Source organism: Labeo rohita, chromosome 11 (genome assembly GCF_022985175.1).
Source record: "Labeo rohita strain BAU-BD-2019 chromosome 11, IGBB_LRoh.1.0, whole genome shotgun sequence".
Lineage (NCBI taxonomy): Eukaryota > Metazoa > Chordata > Actinopteri > Cypriniformes > Cyprinidae > Labeo > Labeo rohita.
Window position 1 is genome coordinate 11,408,172 of NC_066879.1, and position 22,151 is coordinate 11,430,322.

The 22,151-nt window shown below is 36.2% G+C and overlaps 1 protein-coding gene across 1 annotated transcript in view; it reads left to right on the top strand.

Moving 5' to 3' along the window:
- atg7 (ATG7 autophagy related 7 homolog (S. cerevisiae)) overlaps positions 1–22,151 on the top strand; it is a 126,493-nt gene that overhangs the window by 56,823 nt on the left and 47,519 nt on the right. The window contains 1 exon segment of the mRNA XM_051123117.1: positions 12,978–13,058. Coding sequence (XP_050979074.1) covers positions 12,978–13,058 — 81 coding nt within the window.

A 22,151-nucleotide genomic window follows, 5' to 3' on the forward strand; every position in this document is an offset into this window, starting at 1 on the left:
CATCTCAGAGATCTCAAATCAGTTAATAAGCAGAAGTTCTTACTTCACCACATGTGTGTGACATCATTAACAATGGCCCTATATTGTTGAACTAATGTGGTTCAAACAAAGGAGATGCGACCATGTTTGGGAAACAGTCATGAGTAGCAAGTTCAACAATGCATTATACTATGGTGGTTAATCAGTGAGTTACGTTGTTGTATGGGAAACACAACAAACATTACATCAGTTGTAAAAGTAACCACCCATGCTCAGTAGAGTCTAGCAGGCGTGTGACTCTCAGACATGCAGCAGGCAGCATCACGTATCTGTAAAGAGCAAACAGTTGCGGGGATCTCATCTCTTTTTTTATCTGTCAACACCATTTGTCAAAGTCCTGATGATTTGCCTAAAGCGAGCACATCCATGGTCAGCTCATTTCCTCAAGTCACACTTTCTCAAACACACACTGGACTCTCGTGGGTAGTGAAGGTGACCTTCAAGCCCCTTTTTCACCGCCAAGAGGCCACTGCCCAATTTGAAACCGTTCTGCACATTTCCACGGCAGAAAAGACAGTTCCAGGCTGGAAAAATCAGCGCCGCGCCAGTTCCTAAAAGTGCTGATCTCTATCCAGGAACTGTTAACATCAGTGACCTGAGGCTGGGGGGTAATGTCCTCACCAAGATTATTATTGTTAACAAAAACTATTACAGTGACAAAAATTAGCAGCTTTGCTATCTCAAATAAGAAAAAATATCACAAAAAAGGGACATTTTCTCAGTTTTAACTTGGGATTAAATTAAAAGCATGTCAGTACACTTAAATCAAAACACAATATGAGCTAGTTTAAAAATGAGTCATGCTTATTTAAAAATGAGTCATGCAAATTCTGTCTCTGTGTAAATGAAAGGCGCATAAACATAAGCAACCCATCAAAAAAGTTTGGTTTAACTTGAAGAAACTGTGACAGAAATATATTGTTATGTAATGATGCTACTAATCATTAAATACTACTTATTTGTAAATTCCTTATTTTTTCTATCTATCTATCTATCTATCTATCTATCTATCTATCTATCTATCTATCTATCTATCTATCTATCTATCATCTATATCTGTGGGTTGTTGAGGTAACATGGCATTTTCACTGTCCTATAAGATAAAAATGAATATCCTACCATATCCTGATTTTAAATCGGCCAATTCCACAACTAAATCGGCTAATTCCAAAACTTTTATTAGTTGAAGGACCTCATTCATGGTCATGTTACTGAAGCCAGCTGTCAAGTCTGTGACATGTGCACATGGTTAAATTTTGTATCAGAATTGAGACAGAATTTATTAAAAACCGTTAAACTACACAATCATGGAAAATTATGCAAATGTGTCTTGCTAACCGCTAATGACAAGTTAGTTCGGGATAGCAAGGTCATTAATGGACACAAAAAGGCTGAAACGTCCTGTGGTGTGACAGGAAACGTCCTCCGGTGTGACACCTGTACTGTCACACCAGAGGACAAGGTCTTTTTAAAAAGCATTTTAAATAATTAAGATTTGTTTAACTCATTTTTTTTTTTTTTTTTTTTTTTTATTATTATTTTCAGTGTTTTTAAATGCAATAATTACAATAATGAAACTATTTTCTGATGTTTTTGCAAAAAACTTGTACTGTTATAAAGTATCATAAAAATAAGTATAAAATGTGATACTTTGTTTTTGAAACAGAAAGAACTGAGGGAGAGAAATTAGTGGAAGAAAGAGGGCACAGAAATATAGACAGAAAATTAACAGGGATCCGCCAGAAGGGAGGAGATGCAGAAAGTAAACAGAATCAAAATCATGCCTTAAAAAAAGAAGCCACATAGTTTTAAAAAGTTCATTCACATCTTAATGAATATAGTTTCAGTCATATATCAATAATTTTGTTGTATCATAAATATCAATCATATTTAGCTGTGCTGCACATGCAGCAGGGGGCTAGAAGAGTTTCAGTAACATACTGATTGACTATGAGACTGAATTGTGTTGATGAAAATTATTTTATTTGTTTAAAAAAGCATGTTGATATAGTTTGTATCAAAATTAAACTTTTTTTTTCTCATTTGACGTTCAATATTAAATAGAAAAACTTTACTAAAAAATTAGAATAGAAAAACTACCATTTCTGTCTTTTAGTGTGACATAATGTCCTATGGTGTGACACACATAAAAGAACCACAGATTTGTTTTTATGTCAAAATATCTTAAAAACAGTTGAGTATTGCAATAGGAGAGATGGAAATATTTCTCATCGTAAAATGGTTTCATTTTCAGCAGTTTTGAACAGATGACAGCAAAGTTTGTCTTGTCAAATTTTGTCATGAAATTGTCCAACAAGCCATGGGGAAAAAACAATGTTAATTATAATTTCATATTAAATAAATAACACTATATGAAAATAAGTGTCAAACAATGAAAATAAATCTCTCTCATGCTATTTATATATATTATTAAGAAGTTTTTTTTTCTTAATTTTTGTTGTCACACCATAGGACAAATTTATGGTACAGTTCATCCATCTATTTATCTATCTATCTATCTATCTATCTATCTATCTATCTATCTATCTATCTATCTATGTATCTATCTCAGTAAATTAGAGATGCTTTTATTATAATTTAATGATCTCATTACAGTGGTATCCAGAAAATTAATGGACAGCACATAAATAAATAAATTATGTAAAAATAAAACTGAATATGAAAACAAAATAAAGCATATTTTATAGAGCCCAAAAAAAAAGACTTTTAGACTTATACTCTATTCATTTACTTACTGCTTGTTTTCTTGAATGGGTCCTATTATGCTCTTTTACAAAGTCTTGATTTTGTTTTGGGGGTGTACTAGAACATGCTTTCATGCTTGGTGGTTCGAAAAACGCATTATTTTTAACATAATTTATATTATTACAATACATTTCTCCCAGCGTGGCACAAATGACTCAATTAGTTCTGTGTTTAATGAAGGCCCACCTTCCGAAAAACAAAATGTGTTGTGATTGGTTAGCTGTCCCACTGCGTTGTGATTGGCAAACAGCTTAGACGGTGTTTCATTACTGCCACGCCCCTTGTCAAAGAAACAAGTTCTGTGTACAACTGTTAGCGCAAGCTAGATTAAAGGGATTCTTACATTTTAAATATGGATATTTTTCTTACAAAAACGCATCAATTCACTACAGGGGAGTACTTTATTTACCCCCCCTGGAGCCGTGTGAGGCACTTTTTATTATGGGTGGCAGCACATTATTGGACTTGTTTTGGACTGATGAGGAGAAACACCCGTCTATGCCATTCTAAAGCTTGGGAGTGCCAGGATAAATTTTAATATAACTCTGATCTGAGTGTTGGGTCCTATTGTCAGCCTGCGAGATCGCCAATACATGATATTATCGTGTTAATGTATTTAATTATTTACATACTTAGTTTCATTGCCTGAAACCAGCTCCAGCATAAGGCTAAAAGCAGCCTAACATCATCAAAGAACATCATCACTGATTAGCCTAGCCTATTCTAGTGCAAGTTTATGCAAAACACTCGCGTTATAAGTGAAGCTATCTACACTGTGTGATGAATAAATGTCTTACCACACACTGCACACGTCTGTGGTGCGGACGCAGCAACCGGAGTAGATCGTGGCTTCGACGTGTTTCGACCTCCTGTACTGCACACGTCTGTGGCGTGTTACAGCTCTGAAGCGGTCACTCTAGTCAGTGGTTGTGTTTATACCCAAACGTTGTAGTCCAAAGGAGCCGTTCGTTGTAGTTCTTGAAAAGGGATTTTTTAAATACGTAATATCTCCTTTTGGAGTGGACTTTAAGATTTGTAACTTTTATAGATCTGACTAAAGTTTAAAAAGTGAAAAAGCATGATAGCACCCTGTTAAAAAAAATAAATAAAATAAAATAACACTAGCTTCTCTGTTGTTTTTGTAAGGCCTCTAACACCAGCTTTCTTTTTTGTTTTTCTATTCTATCTGTTTTCTTTTTATTTATTAAAATTATTATATAATTTGAAGAAACCTTTGCTATGTGTACTGCGTCATAGCACTTACTTGTTATTGCTCTTTTGTTGATTTTGATTGCTTCCATTGTCCTCTTTTGTAAGTCGCTTTGGATAAAAGCATCTGTCTAAATGTAAATGTAATACAATTTAATATAACCATTAAAACAGAGTCTAGAAAAATTAAACCGGAAAAAAAAAAAGAATCCAATAAATTAAAACTGAAAATTTGGGGAGAATAAATTAAACACACTTTTTGGGAAAAAATAAAGTGGATTTCATAGTGCCCTACCAGCATCATTCTGGTTGAAAAGAGGGATGTGGGGTCCATCTCTGTTGTCACCTGTGTTATTGAATAGCCACCGAGAAAGTAAATGGAAAATTATGAGCAAGACAAGAGTAAATCCGTGGGCTAATCCTTCATGAAAGCGGTTGATGGCTCATACTGAATCACTGTGGCGTTGGCCTTGTTTGTCTTTGACGCTTATTGTCGTACTCTTGGGAACATTCACCAGCTTTATGAGTCTCTGGAGTCAGAGAGAATAAAAAGGAAAAGAGAGAAGATGGAGTTGTGTATAGAAAGCATTGAGGATGAAGAGAATGTTTTTAAGATCTCTCTGTTCATGCTCCTCTTGACATGGCACTCCAGATGACTTCCTTTTCATTTTCTGAATGGATTAACACTGACAGAAAGATGCCAATATGACTGTATGAGACATGAGAGGTATTAAAGAGGTCATGTCCTGTACTTTATATCTTTGGGGTTTTTTTTCAGTGAGGTCAATTTATAATGTCAGTCCAGGTTTCTTGCAGCATAATCAGTTATATATGACCATTTCTACAGTCTCTTTGACTCTTTGAATGAACAGCTCTTGTTCCAAACCTGAATGACACAGGGAGATGTTTAGTAGAAGTTTCACACTGCTCCTTTCCATACACGCCAAATTGAGGCAGTAATTAAAGCAAAAGGAGCCCCTACCAAGTATTGAGTACATATACAGTAAATGAACATACTTTCCAGAAGGCCAACAATTCACTAAAAATGTTTTCTTTTTATGAAGTATTCTAATTTGTTGAGATTAGTGAATTGGTGAGCAATTCAATTTTAATTCACAATTAAAAGAGCCAAAGACTTAAACTACTTTAGTCTGTGTGCATTGAATTTATTTAATACACTAGTTTCACAATTCGAGTTGAATTACTGAAATAAGTGAACTTTTCCACGACATTCTAATTTATTAAGATGCACCTGTAGTTCACTTCCAGAACAGAAATTTACAGATAATGTGTTCACCCTGTTGTCATCCAAGATGTTCATGCCTTTCTTTCTTCAGTTGTAAAGAAATTATTTTTTTTGAGGAAAACATTTCAGGAATTATTTCCATATAGTGGACTTCAATGATGCCCGTGAGTTTGAACGTCCAGAATGCATCCTCAAAGGGCTCTAAACAATCCCAGCCAAGGAATAAGGGTCTTATCTTTTGAAACAATCAGTAATTTTCTAAAAAAAATAAATAAATAAAAACTTGTATACTTTTTGACCTCAAATGCTCATCTTGTCTAGCTCTGCGATGCGCATTGTGTACTCTGTGTAATCTGGGTCAATACAGTTATGGTAGGTCGAAAATCTCCCATCACTTTCTCCTCCAACTTCAAAATCGTACTACATTGCTATTTTACCTTTTTTTGTAAAGGGTGTTTGACCTTCTTTGCATGTTCACTTTGTAAACACTGTACTTCTGCAGTGATGTAGGATGATTTTAGAGCCCTTTGAAGCTGCATTTAACACTTTGGGGTTAACAAACACGTCGGCGGGGATTGTGGCAGTTTTTCTGATAGCTCCTAAAGGAACTTCAGTTACTCTATCATTTTTGATAGTACAGATAAGAGCACTACATCAATTGAATCTGTAAAGTGTCTACTTTTATTTGTACACACTCATAATAACAACAAAACCTTGTGCTTCTATAAAATGAAGAAAAACTACAGGGTGCGCAGTTTGCCGCTTTGGTCTCTGTGATCTTCATTTAGAAACACGTCACTAAAATGAACTGAAACTCTGTGAATACACAGAGAGACATGAGAGATGCATCTATAGAAACCAACGCGATGTCCAGTCTTTCAAAACTGCATTTTGGACTTTCAAACTCGTGGGCACCATTGAAGTCCAAAATATGGAGATAATTCCTGAAATGTTTTTCTCAAAAAACATAATTTCTTTATGACTGAAGAAAGAAAGGCATGAACATCTTGGATAACAATGGGATGAGTACATTATCTGTAAATTTTTGTTCTGGAAGTGAACTACTCCTTTAGTGTGCTTTATGACAAGTTGAAAAGTAGATTTTTTGCATAATTCAAAATTGCTAAAAAATATTGACCTGTAGAAATTTTAATTTTGTTCATGCATTTGACTTAGCATGAAGAATTTAGCTTTTAGACCTTACGGTTCGAAAGTTTTTAGCAGAAATATGAGTGCAAAATGCCTATTGATGCCGCTAGAGAATTTGAGATAGAGATTCCAAATTTGCTATGGTTAATATTGCAACTGTCCTGTATCTGTGTGATGAAATTCATAACTTTCTCGCAAAATTTTCTTGGTCATTGTTCTTGCCAGTATGAATATTTGGGCATGTGTGTAGTTAGGGATGTGATTCATAAGTAACTGAATCTGATTCACATGACAGTTCCAATTCCCCTCTTTTTAATTAATCCTAATTACTTGTAATGAATATTTTCAACTCTTTAAAAAGAATAGACTCAAGTCTTTTTTTATGAATCAGGCTTCACTGGGCACCGGCAGTTCAGCATGTAGAGTTCAGACTGTGCGCTCACGGCTCAGCAGCATCATTTGTTTTGCCGTGATGCTGTGGATTCAATGTGTGAAACAGACAGTCTCAGTGTGGTTCTCTGTCTAAATCAGTGAAAGAACACAGATGTTCAAAACCTGTGAACAGAATTGAATGTCATGACAATCATTTTGTTTACAGTATTTTAAATAAAACTGGTTCTGTCTTCTTCAATTGCAGATGGCAGGTTATCCTGTGGTTATCCTGTTTTTCATATACATTTAAAATAGATTTTTCGAAGTTGTAAATGAAACGGGTAATAGGGAAATGTTTTACAAGAAAATACTACTTCAGAATTTCACATTTAATGCATTGCATTCATTTATTTTTCAGTGTGTGGTTCCAGACATCATGGAAAAACAGCTACACATATTCTGCTGTGCTTGCATGCACTTGTATTAATGATACATATTATATGTACTTGTTTATATTTCTATTTGTTGCAGCTTCCAATCTTGCTATAATTCATAAAGTGGCACAGCAGGACCCCCTGCCTGTGTGCTGAAGCTTAGCACAGCATTGTAGCAAGAGCCCCCCACATGCAATGAACCTCACACACACACTCTCACACAGGGGGCTAATGACGCAGCTACAGACGTCAAAGCACCGCTCTCTGGGCTATTAGCTCCACCAGCGTGCAGTATGTGTATGCCCCTTTAGAAATAACACTCCCCTCCTCAAGAACCCATAATTGCAAATATGCGACTCCTTATGCATAATGCGATTAATGAGAAAGCTCTCTTGACTGTGACTAGCCTCAACACAATGCCAGACGCCGAGAAACAGGACACATGCAACGATTGGGTCATTATATTCCCTGACCTCATAAATTGTCCTTGGCGGGATTTAGTGTTCTCACCTGTTTTGCATTAATGTTACTTTGGGCTTAACATGACAACATGGCACATAATCATGATGGGTGAATCGGTTGAGCTGGAAGACTCTCTTTAGCTCACACTGCCCCCTGCTGGATGCATTGAGAACTGCAGTGTGTCTGCTTTAAGGGTTGATCTCAAAGCCGTGTGTTCTTTTTATAAACCACAGCTCTGTGCTCGTCTAGTGAGCAATATTAGCCAGCCATAACAAGCAACAGGCATTTTATTGATTGTTAGTTTTAAATTTCTGCCATGTTATGTGATATAAACTCACAATAGGTATAAACTTGTGTGATACAAAGGTGCAATTTTGACTTTTTTTCTAAGCATTGTGAGATATAAACTTGCAATTGCGAGTTAAAAGTCAGAAATTCAAGACAAGCACGTAGTTCAGAATTTTCTCTGCATTGTGAGATATAAACTCGCAATTGCGAGTTAAAAGTCAGAAATTCAAGACAAACTCGCAATTCTGAATTATTTTCTCAGAATTAAGATATAAACTCGCAATTGCGAGTTTTAAGTCAGAAATGCGAGACATAAACTTGCAATTTAAAATTATTTTATCAGAATTGAGATATAAAATCGCAGTTGCGAGTTATAAGTGAGAAATGCGAGACATACAATCGCAATTCTTAATTATTTTCTTAGAATTGTGGGATATAAACTTGCGAGTTTTAAGTCAGAAATGCGAGACATAAACTTGCAATTCTGAATTTTCTCTGCTTTGTGAGATATAAACTCGCAATTGCGAGTTAAAAGTCAGAAATTCAAGACAAACTCGCAATTCTGAATTATTTTCTCAGAATTAAAATATAAACTGACAATTATGAGTTATAAGTCAGAAATGCAAGACAAACTCGCAATTCTGAATTATTTTCTCAGAATTGAGATATAAACTCGCAATTGCAAGTTATAAATCAGAAATGCAAGACAAACTCGCAATTCTGAATTTTCTGTGCATTGTGAGATATAAATTCACAATCGCGAGTTTTAAGTCAGAAATGCGAGACATAAACTTGCAATTCTGAATTTTCTCTGCATTGTGAGATATAAACTTGCAATTGCGAGTTTTAAGTCAGAAATGCAAGACAAACTCACAATTTAAAATTATTTTCTCAGAATTGAGATATAAACTTGCAATTCTGAGTTTTAAGTCAGAAATGTGAAACAAACTCGCAATTGTGAGTTTTAAGTCAGAAATGTGAGACATACACTCGCAATTCTTAATCATTTTTTCAGAATTGAGATATAAAATCGCAATTGCGAGTTATAAGTCAGAAATGCGAGACACAAACTCACAATTCTAAATGATCTTCAGAATTGAGATATGAACTTGCAGTTGCAAGTTATAAATCAGAAATGCGAGACATAATCTCACAATTTAAAATTATTTTCTCAGAACTGTGAGATATAAACTTGCAGTTGCGAGTTTTAAGTCAGAAATGCGAAGCATGAACTCGCAATTCAAATTTTTTTTTCTCAGCAAAATTGTGAGTTTAAAGTCAGAAATGCAAGACTTAGGGCACTATCATCTTAAATAGCAAATGTATTTGTGCCCATCTGTTCGCCAGTGGGCGTGCTGGTCTGAAAACGAGGAGTGTTCTGCCGTATTGTTGTCTGCCGTATTGTTGGCGTGTTGCTATTTTGAGACAACTGAAAACGATTGCGCCATTGACCAACTAAAACCTGGTCTAAGGTCAATGGCGCAGTATTTATTTTATTTATTTAAAAGGCGCGTTAGTAATATGTGCCTATAGGCGAATGCACAATGCACAATGCATGAATTGCGAGTTTATATCACAATTCTGAGACAAAAAGTCAGATTTGCTGTTTTAATGCAGAGTAACTTGCAGTGCACTTATTACAGGTTCAGTTCCTCTGGGGTTACTGAGGTTCAGTGTCTTGCTCCAAGGTTATGGTTCATGGATCCTGAATTTGAACCTAAAATCTTTCAATTACCAGCCCAGATGTTTAGTCACTGAACACACCCTTACAAAACCTTTAATGCGGTGGCCCTAAAAGACTATTTGGACACACTGTCAAATTATAAAAGGCTTGAATTTCATTGCGTTAGTGACAAGAAATCAAACCAGGTTTCATCTGGAAACATATGACTTCATGAAGTGTCATTGTGTTTGAATCATTTGTTATTTAGATGATTTTCAGTGAATGTATGAAGTCAGTTCTCCTGAAGTTCACACAGATGTCCTAAAAAAGGAACCAGAAGTGAAGAGATTAAAATGAACTATCAATATCATCCACTATACACAAACACTCGTCCTCAAGTTCAAGAGCATTTCAGATCCAGTTTATGCATTTGTCTTTACAAATATTGACACTTGCTTTCATATTTTGTTGTACTGACGTTCAGTGTTTGAAGTTTGTATTTTTTTTAATATAAATGCTCTGATTTAATCTCATAGACTTCACAGTTTCAGTTCCCTGATTTTTCCCCTTAATTTGAATTAAAAAGTAATTAGATCTGAACAGATTTGAACAGAAGGACATTGGATGAGTTTGGAAGTAGAATATCTCTTATTTGCTGGATTTGACTCCATAAATGTGGACTTACATCAAAGTGTTTTGTGCTGGAGCGCATTGATTCATGGGTAGTGCGTAATGGATCTGTCTGTAATGCCTGGTAATCTTCATGCCAATGCCTCAACCCCTCTTATCTTCCCCTCGGGCTCTTGCTTTAATTTGCTTTCAATTAAGATCAGCCGGCAACTCTAACTCCTGAGCCGCATATATGCAGTGAGAGATATGTGACTGTAATTGAACACAGTGCGCTTATGTCACAAGAAAGCACTTTGCTCTGTTGTTATGAAAAGAAAAAAAAAAAAAAAAAAAAATCAGTAATCATTTGCATTTACTTGCAGAAAAATTTATGTTTCTTGATTGTAAGTAGGTGTATCTGTGTAACATAAATGTATTTATTCTAGATTTATAAAATCCATTTTTTTTTTTATAATGGTGTACTAAAAGAAACATGTCCAGGTCTTTTTTTTTTCAAGCATATAGATTTATTTTTTTTGTTAATTGTACTTTGCCTGTCAAAATGTTCACCAGGTCAACCAACCAACAAATAAATAAATAAATAAACAAACTTTTTATCATTTCGTAGAATATTATTTAAAAAAAATTATAATAACATCCTGTACAAACTATTTTCTAATTTTTTATTTACATTTAACAGATAAAAATCTTATAATGTAACTTTAAACAAAAAATTATATATAAAAAAACATTCTAAATAGGCTTCATTTGCACTATATATATATAGTGCAAATGAAGCCTATATATATATATATATATATATATATATATATATATATATGCATTTAACATGTACGTAATAAAAACAACAAAATATATGCCAATATTAGCAAATTTTGTTTAAATGAAGGATTGCAGAAATGAGTATACTCTAGATTTAATTCAGCAAATGTATAATATTCTAGTACTTAGTATGTCCTCCAGAACTTTAAGTATACTGCTCTGACCCTTCTTGGCACTGAGTGTACAAGTTCATGACAAATTGTCACATCTGTCCTGTTTAACTCCTGGAGGATGACCTCCTTAAATGCCCTGGTCTTTAATTGGGAGTGGTGCTCAGCTTGTCTCTACAGAATCCCCCACAGCTGCTCAAGAGCGTTAAGATTGAGTGAAACACATGTCCACTGAAGGATTTTCATCTTGGGAGAATGAATATCTTTATTGTCATGCTGAAAAAATACCCAACAATGCAGGGAATGAGGAGGAGGAGGAGGAGGAGGAGGAGGGGGGGGCATTGATAAAGCACAACTCCCTCACACCTTCAGCACTCATACATCCATATATAAGAGCTTTAATACCACTGAACGTCACTGTAGGAACCAGGCACTTCTCACTGTGCTCCTCCTCTAGCAACACTATAACATTTTGGATGCTTCTGGATCCAAAATGATTGACTTTTCACCTGAGACCAGAGTATGGATTCCCAGAAGACTGTATTTTGTAAATATGGGCTTGGAAGAGGTTAAATGAGTTTATTGTGCTTAGGCTACAGTAGGTAATTCTAGTGGTGACAACAGCCATGCATGTCACTTCTGCAGGCTGCGTCGTACTCTGTGACAAAAACAGTCACTCCTTTCATAGCTTTTGCCGGCTCTGAGACACTTGCATGGTATTTCTCCAGCAAAAATTCACTCATTACTAAATGAAAACTTAAAGTGAAGACCTGATTATTTCAGGAGCCTTGTCACAAGTCCATTGTTTTTGAATGTCGGTGTTACTTCTGCTATGTTTTCACACTTAAAACAATAATTTGGTATTCCTCTTGTATCATTGTCCTCTTTTATGCTAAGAAATAAGTCACCTGGCAGTTTTCTCCCAAGTGGTTCAGTTGTTTCCAGCATTAAGTCTGAATATGATTCAGTGTGCTATGTAACACTTTTAATTGTCAGAAAATTACTTGTCTTTGGTTCAATTTAATGACCTATTGATCAAAATAGCCTTAAATCTAAATACGTATACCTTAAACCTTTTATGTAGTAACCTTCATGAGGGTGTACTCATTTTTGTATCTTATTACTTTGATAAGAAAATCTTAATTTTCTGAATAATTTTGACATTCTTCTTTGGTAATTTGAATTTGTTAAGTTTTAGAGAGGGGGTGTACACATTTATGCTGTGCACACACACACACACGCACGCACGTTTGTTTTTGTGAATTGTGGGGACTTTCCATAGACTTCTATAGTTTTTATACTGACCAAACAATATTGTCTATCCCCTACCCCAACCCTAACCCTAAACCTACCCCTTACAGACTGCAAGCCGGTCCCCACCATGTCAAAAATGTCAGGTTTTACTATCCTTGTGGGGACATTTGGTCCCCACAATGTAGCAAGAACAAGTACACACACACACACATCATTTTCAGCAGATATTATTGAAGATTTGTTCAAATGTATTGCATACTTTTCTCTGATGACCACAAACGTAAAGAATGTAGCATTTGTCATAGAAAATATATACCAAATATTATTAAGCTGAAACATTTTAATACTCATTTTACATGTTAGGAAAAGTCACGAAATATCGCTCTGATAGTTGAAAACATACATTATAATGGTTGGTTTTTATAATCATTGCTGCCTGCTGTCTTTACTACAACACACCAGGTGGCGCTAGAGAATAGGGAATATTTCTCAAAAACTGATTCTGTAGCCTAAAATCATTGTTTTCTTTCCAGATTCGAGGATTCCTGTCAAGATTTGACAACGTTCTTCCTGCAAGTTTGGCATTTGACAAATGCACTGCATGCTCACCCATAGTAAGTAGACCATTTAAATGTTATTTATTTATTTATTTTTAACTTGGGATTGAGTTCAATTAAACGTTATTTAAATATTGCGCAATGGCTAAGTGATGCATTGTGGTTAAAAAAAAAGGGGGGGGGGGAAGGGTTTTTTATAATAATTAAATAATTAACAATCAAACTAAGATAAATGAATATCCTTGTGTAAGGTGTTGACTAGAGTCTAATGGTATTTTAAGCATGTTCTTGTGCAGATATGTGAAGTATCTGTAGATGATGCATGTGTGTTATAGAGGCCATGTGTTGTGAATTAGGCTCCTTGTTGATGTCACAGGCGTATGTGAGTAATTAGGGCTGAATAGAAGTGTTTTTTCCCAGCGGTCGCGCTGTTGTCGACGGGTTCACGTCTCATAAATCAGAGTTTGGCTGCTCAATCTCTTCTGCATGTGTGGATGTGCTCTCCCAGTGGTTTCTCTCTTATTTAGCAGCACCGTAACCACTCCTCCTTCCCAAATACACGCTCGTACGTGAATACAGTAAGTCTGAAGGCTGACGCTGAGTTGTAGCTGTTCCCTTCCCCCTCTACTGCTTGTCGCTCTGGTTTCACTCACTTTCTTTCCCAAGTTGTTGCTCACTCTCTTTCTATTTTCTTTCTGCTGTAAAGACATAAAAGCCTCATAAAATGTCTCAGATCCTCACACTTTGATGCAAGACTATTAAGGAACTGTGTGAGGTAAATGTCTTAAGGATGCTACCCGTGTCTTTTAAAGAAATAATTCACCTAAAAATCTAAAAATGGGTTTAATGAAGTACAGCAAACTTGTATTCATGTTAAAACTGCTCCGTTAAGCTACTGAGTAAAATCTATGAACTAAATCCATGAGCTCTAAATGGACCCACATGGAACATCTTTAGTATTAGTTTCACTTGATTTTGATGTGATGCAGTTATATTGTAACCTTTTTACAAAGCAGCTACACATCTCAAACTCAGGCATAATAAGGGTCGTATAATGGCGCAGTGTATTTCTCTAAGGAAACTCCAACCAGCAGCACATTAAAAACTTTACAAGCATGTGTTTTTGAACACATCCCGGTAGGTCTTTAGTGAACATACACACTGTTTAGTTGCTTGTTTATTTAAGTGCGAAATGTGAGTCTGTGAGCTTGCAGAAAACGTATCTAAACAGTCTTACATCTATAGTTACAGCCAAAATGATTGATGGTTTTTTGTTTTTTTTCCTGGCGAACTAAATTACAGGGGGTAAAAATGATTTCAGAAGGATGGCAGCATCATTATGTTATTTTAACGCATATTAGTAGGTCTGTTAGTAAAATCTGTTGACTTTGCCAATTTTTGTTGCATTATGTGCCAGTGGTGACATTTTTTTCCCCCCAAAGTTTAAAGTATCAAGAAGTATTAAAATATCTCAAAGCCTGTTTACATTTTTCAAATCCCTGTATGGTTCATTTTCAGAGATATTGGGATATCAATGTGACTCCTGAAGTAAATTGTTAAATTATACACATTTTCAGTGGTCAAAAACCAAACGTGGGATACTTTCCATACAGCTGATTTTTTTTTAAATGTTTATTTTAAAAACCCTTGAGAGCAAGTTAATGTGCCTCAAATTGACCATTTCATTCTATATTCTATGTCGTTGTTTTAATAGAAGTAAACAATACAATATTATTTGTTCTCACTGAGATCCACATATCTCTGGACCTGAACCAAACAGGGGCTTAAAAATGAAGATACTGAAAGAAATGTTTAAGAACCAAAATCTAAAACGGCATTAAGATATCTTTAATACTTCTTAAATTACAGGCATGCAAACTTTTAGAAAAAAAATTCCCCATTTTCCTCATCGTCACCATTGGCATATAATGCAACAAAGATCATTCCATGTCAACTCAACCAGAGGTCCCCGGCTCAAATTTCTGATTTTGTCAAGATGTAGACATGTAGTATGTCTTATGCAATTGTTTTAGTAGAAGGAAACAAGATACATTTTCTAGTTTCAACATTATTTATTCTTCAGACATTCCGCTTTAAATACAATGCTGTATACAAAGTGAAAAACATTGAAAATGGGTAATATTCATCAATCTAAATGTGGAGCCTCATTGAGGTCCCCATATCTCTGGATGATGCAGGGCCTTGAAAATGAAGATTCCAAAAGAAAAGTTTATTAAGAACTAGAATCTAAAATCATATTGAGATATCTTTAATGCGTATTGAATTACAGGCATACAAACTTTGGAAAAAGAATATTTATGGCGGTTACACTGCCCTCCAAAAGTTTGGAAACGCCCTAGAAAAGTGGGGTTTTGGACAATATTGGCATGAATCCTTTTTAATTTGTGATAATTTTGCGCTGATAAGGGACAACACAAACTACGAAAACATGTTTTATTACATAAACAGTTTATACATCGAAAAAACGTACATTTTCAATTAATCAAAATATCCACCATTAGCAGCTATTACAGCTCTGCACAATCTCGGCCTGAATTCATTGTATTCTAAACTTAATTGGCAATCAGTTGTTGAAGCTATTAAGGTGTGCTGACCCAAAAATCTTTTAAAAACCTGGGCCAAGTTTAAACCAGTAACCAGGCATCACAGCTGGCAAAGGGGCATGTTTGACTTTGACATATATATATATATTGCCATTATTATGTAATCAAAATGAAAATTATTATTGCTGGTCTTCAAAGATAATGTCAAGTTACTTTAATGTGTTTGCACCAAAAAATGATAAGGATTTATGCTGATATCATCCAAAACCACACTTTGCCAGGGGTGTTTCCAAACTTTTGGAGGGCAGAGTAGATATGTTCAATGCAGTTGTTTTGACACAAGAAAACAAGATACATTTCTAGTTTTAACATTATTTGTTCTTCAGACATTGCTTTTTAAAAGACAAGAAGTATCAGCTGAATGCAAAGTGACCCATGTTTGGTTTTTGATCACTGAAAATGTGTACATTATAACAATTTACTCTTGGAGCCATATTGAAATTCCAGTATCTCTGGAACTGAACAATATAGGGCCTTAAAATGAAGATGCCAAAAGGAAAGTTTATTAAGACCCAGTATCTAAAAGGACATTAGGCCTACTTCTTGAGTTACAGGCATGCAAACTTTGGAGAAAAAAACTGAAAAGTGCCCTTTCCACAATTTTGAATGGTTACCATTGGCACGTAATGCAACAAAGATTGCTAAAGTCAACAGATTTTACTAATAGACCTACCAATGTCTATGTCAAAATAGAATGATGGTGTTGCCATGTTTCTGAAGTCTTTTTTACCCATCTTTAATTTGTCTCTGAATCTCAGGTGAAAACTGTCATTTTGACCCCCCTCTACAAAACAGCTGATTGATCAGTGAATATACAAAGATGACGTTTAATATTTTGGCTTTTATTGCTGTACATGTTTATCTTTCTTCAGGTAAAAAAAAAAGAAAAAAAAAAAAAGAAAAAGAAAATAAAAATAAAAAATTTGAGCCAGGGAAGTTGATTTGAAAGAGGTACGGCAAGAAATACAAAATAGTGTTTTACTGTAAGTTATATATTCATGGGATTTAATATTTTGGCTTATGTTTATCTTTCTTTAGAAAAATGTTGTATGGCCAATGAATAACTGAATCATTTTTATGAATTTCAAAATGTTCAAGACAGGAAGTGTTGAATGTGTTCCTTTATGGTGCTGTGTCTTATATTAGCTATAGTAACAGTAGCTGAACTGACATGTGATCTTCATCAGGCAGTAATCAGCCGGCGTGTGGAGCTCCAGTTGTGTGTCAGCGATGTTAGTGATGTTGGCCTCCATCAGATGTGTGTGAGCCTGAAACCATAGAAACCAAACACTCGAGTTCTCGACAGACAAACGCTTGTAAATTTGGAGACGCTGTGTTTTATCCATACTAAAGACAGACTGAAACAATGTCCCTTTGAAATAAAACACTCGAGCATATGTGAGGAACTTACACCTCCAGAAGACGCTTTGAAACACAAATCACATGATTCAGGACGTCCCTGCTTTATGGGTCACAGCATCCCATAAAATTCCATTATAGCATATATAACATCAACAAGCATACAATTCATGAAAGCAGTTCTTCAAAGTTCTTTATGATATATTTGGTAATTCTTTGTTAACTTTTTATTATCCTTTATTTTTGTAGTTTTTATTAATAGTAGTGTTTGCTAAGGTAAACAAGCTTCACTTTTGCATTTGTTTATTTTGATTTAACTGTATTAAACATCTGTGTGCAGTGTTGGGGATAACGCATTACAAGTAACAAAGTTACGTAATCAGATTACTTTTTCAAGTAACTACTAACTTCCTTTTTAATTTACAAGAAAATATCTGAGTTACTTTTTTGAATAAGGAATGCCAGTTACTTTGTTTTGTATCGATACCATGTATCGACTGACAGCTCTGCTGTTCCCATGTTGAGAGAAATCGGAAGTAAGTGCAGAGGCGTTGTGTGCGCTGTGTGAACATGATGCTTACTGTAGTGCACAAAATCATATTCAGTATTCCTTAAAAATTAATAAAAACAGTGAAATGCAAACACTGTAAATGACACAAACCTGCAATAATTAGATGTTAAATAGCAGAAATATCCTTTATTTATTCAATCCCATTTTATCAACGAGTGTCTTTGCTGCTGACCTTTAATGATTCAGTTCAACCATACAGTGACTTAAGGTATACATAACATATCATAACAAGGATTGTTTAAGCTGTGTCCTCTACTGTACAAATTTTCTTCAGCCTGTGGCTTACTCATTTCACTTTGGGTGTGAAAGGGATTTTACATTTGCCAAAAGTACAACTTTTTTACATTAAAAACAAACAAAGATCAGCCCAGATGAGAAAAACTAATGCAAAAGTAGCTTAAAGGGGTCATCGGATGCAAACTTCACTTTTTCATGTTGTTTGAACATTAATGTGTGTTGGCAGTGTATGTAAAAATGTACCCTATAATGATAAAAATCCATGCAGTGGTTTTTATTTAATCTGTAAAAATAATGTCCCCTTTTCCAGATCGAGCTGTTCTCAGATGCCTGTCGGTGTGCTGTCACACCGACAGAGGCCGCTCCTACGATAGTTGATTGACATGAGCTCTTACCTCAGATCAGCTGTCACAGTCCAGTAGCTTTCCTTGTTTCGATGCTGGAGCAGGGATGTAAGTTAGACAAGAATATCTCCGACTGAACAATTGAGGTGTTGTGTTGCTGGATGTAATAATGAAAGCAGTGGTCGTCATTTATTCCGGACATCTGAGCCGCTGAAGATGCAGTGGATTACATTTGTTTGTGAATGGAATGCGCATCCCGATCTACATATATTCGTCTATGTTCGCGCAAATCATTCATGATCCAGCTTCACTTACAGCAGAAGTGTGTATAAGCGTTTTTATATGAATCTTTGCGATCGCCTTTCCTTATAACGTGGTAGTTAGGAAGTTTAGCGGCTAAATGCGGCTAAAGTAAACTTGATCGTCATTCCACAGAGAGAAGAGAGGGGCGGGGTGGGCAGAGCTCATTTGCATTTAAAGGAACAACCCCTTAGAATGAGATGATTTTTGCAGAGCTCATTTTGACAAGGTAAAAAGGGTGTTGTTTTACAAAACCATTGAGAATTTTTAATCAAATTATATTAGAGACTTTTCATTAAGACCCTAAAGAATTATATCAGCATCTGATGACCCCTTTAACGCATTACTTTCCCTAAAAAGTAACTAAAAAAGCTGGTCTCGCACATGGTTGCCAGATTGCAAAACATTGGTAAACATTGGTTCTGAAATTTGTCGTTTTAACAGAGAGGCCATAATTTGGGGATTTGAACTCTTGATATCTGGCAACCGCATGGCATGTACAGCAGTGCGTAATATTTTGTCTGTTCTTTTTTTTTTTTTTTTGACAAAAATAAGACATTTTAGTCTCATCTTTTATCATCAACGATATCGGCTGTTGGGAAAAAAGTTTGTCAATAAACATTTTGAGTCATAGTCTTCGTTGATTAAATTAACACTACATTGAAGGAGGGACCCAAAATTTACTGTACTGTTTCTACAAACCAAAAGACCACAAATACTTAAGGAGAGACTCCCTACTTAAGGAAGAGAACACCCAAAACTCCCTAGCAACCACGAATCAGTGCATTAGTAAATGTCCTTCAAAACACCCGGGCAACAGTTTACACAACGGATACACTCAAGGTCTCGTACAGTTAGTTCAGCCAAGCATTGTCAGTTTTTTTTTTTTTCCGCATTGTTTCTTTGGTGCATTAAAGTAAAAAGCTGTGAGCTCACACGAGGAGCAGTCACATGTGCGGTACTGCCAGACATGGCGGCAGCAGAGTGAGTTCAACCATCTGAGGTTTTTATCTGCACGGAGCGAAAACCTCTGCCATCTCTTCAAACAATTACAGGGGAAGTTACAAGAAGCAGTGGGAGGAGCTGGAGGAGAGCGCCGCAGTATGTAAACCAGATGTGCTGCTCGCCCTCCAAAACTCTCTCACACACACACTGCGTCAGTGATTTAATGGGCTTCATAAGTCAAAGGCCCCAATTTAAGGAGGTCCACTCCTGGAAAACACAATTAAATCTTGTTTAGCTGCTCCTCCTGCTGTTATGTTGCTAGGCAAGAAAGCGCGTTTACGCATGTGATCTGTTTCAGATACAGTGTGCTGTTTGTTCGTAAAAGAGAAATATGTTTACTTTGACAGAGAAAATGATTTGTTTTTGGAGTTTATGTCTGTGTAAAAGCTCTTCCTCAGTCATTTGCTTTGTACTGTGGATTCTGTTAGGATTTCAAAAGTTTTTCTTTCTTAGTAAAGACGCCAGAAAAAATTACAGCAATGACATTTGTTTGACAGTCAACCTTAACATTTTCTGGCCAGAGTGCAAGTACATAATGTCCTCGGGATCTGTTGGCATTTGTACTTCAGAGTGGTCATATTATCTACTTTTGCAACATTTTTATTTATTTTTTTCTTTCCTGAGGTCAACTTATAAAGTTAGTGTTATTTTCTTGCCTCAAAACAGTAATGATTAAGTTTTCATGACCATTTTCCACCTTCTCTGACTCTTAAGCCCAAAGAATATGTGTGGTTAGAAAAAAAAATATGACTTTGTAAATCTAGTTTGCTGTATGATGAAATTTATTTCATGCATGTTGTACGCATACCCGAGCACATAGTATGTGTTAATAGTATAATTTGGGCTGTAGAATTAAACAGGATGTTTTTGCTACTTGTACCTTTAAGATGTTGATATGTAGATCCCTTTGATTTGATTGGCTAACTTTTATTCGTGCAGAATACCACTCTTAACATGTTGCCAAATAGGGCCGTCCTTAGGGCGGTGTAACTGGTGCGGTTTTCCTACCTCGCACAGGGTCTCGCATCAGCTTGGGACAGCCCTGTTACCAAATATTGTCCAACTATAATGTGTATGTATGGGTGGTCATACTGTATGTTACTGAGGTTATGGTCATGATGTCATAACCACAATTTCTGAGCAGTTTGCTTATGAAATTTAGTTTGATTAAATGGACTGTGATGTGGATCATGTTTATGGTGTCCCATTGTCCCATGATATGAATTAATCATGCAGTGATTGCCTTACTGTTTTACTCTTCACTACATTATTTACACTGCTGTTGTCGTCTCTTTGATTTATGGGTCATGTGGCAATAACTTGAGTGCATTTTATCCCTTAATGATGTAGTTTTGAGTGGTTTGTGTGTGGGACGTCAGGGACTGTGTGTCCTGGGTTGAAACCACAAACATGAGAGTGATAACTTGAACTTATATTAAATATTGTTCTGAAAGCAAAACACAACAAACAATGGGCTATCATCTGCCCAACTGCTCAGTCCAGCTGATGAACGGTGAATAAATACCATACATCTCCATCTCGCTCAGCATTACCTTTTTTGCTACCGTTGACATTGAGGCTCCAGTTCTGGATGGGCTAGCTCTGGAAGTGGCAATGTTGAGTTGTGAATGTTGGAGTAAATCTACATTGTGCATTTTTCCACAGTGCACCCACTTTAATGTTAAAAATAGCAGGTTTTGCAAGTATTAAAGAACCACCCGAGTTCAAGGAGTTTGGACAGATGAGCCCCGGTCTATTCTCGCCTGTTCTCTAACGCTCTCTGTCAGTCAAGTCATCCATGTCTAGTTCATTGAAAGCAGACGTCACTCTCCCCCTCAACTCAACAGTGCCGCCCATTCATCAGCCTCCGGCAGAAACTCAATCTCCTCTGAGAATGAGCTGCGTGAAAGGAGCCAGTGTGATTGTGGAGGGCCGTCTGTCTGAGGAGCGTCACTGAGATGCTGCTTGAGTGCTCTCAGCCCAATGGACAGTGGTGCCAGATGTCTGCCTCTCCCGCCTGGCCTCCCTTTGTGCATGGGGAACAGTGCCATGTAACCGCAGTTTGAGATTGTGTTATCGCTGTGTTTGGATGTGTACTGGCCAACAAGCCAACTGTAGTAACAGATACAAGCTTCTCAGATGTTACAACACATCCGTATTTCACATCTGTAGATGCTGAGTAGGTCTTTTCCAGGATTTTCTAATCCACTTTCCTCAAGCTCGAACAAGACTGCTTGGAAGTTTCTAGTGATGCTAAAAACCTTGATTAGCTGGTTCTGGTGTGTTTAATTGTGGCTGGAGCTAAACTATGCTGGAAAGTGGCCCTCCAGGAGCAGGACTGGACATTCCTGGTCTGTGTGACATTTTCAAACTCTTCTTAATCCAACACATTTGAATCAGCTCATCAGCTTTGTAGAGACTCCAGGACCTGAAATGGTTATGTCACATATTAGAGGCATCCAAAATGTGTTGGGGTTCCTTTAGGAACAGTGTTGTGAAACATTGGTCTAGAAGTTCGCATAGACCAGGGGAGTCCAATCCTGCTCATTGGAGAGGCACCTTTCTGCAGAGTTTAGCTCAAAGACAGCTTCCTGGATGTTTTGTAGTGGTTCTGAAAACCTTATTAGCTGGTTCTGGTGTGTCTAATTGGGGCTGAAGCTAAACTTTGCTGGAAGGTGGCACTCCAGGAAAATGAATGGACAGTGCTGGT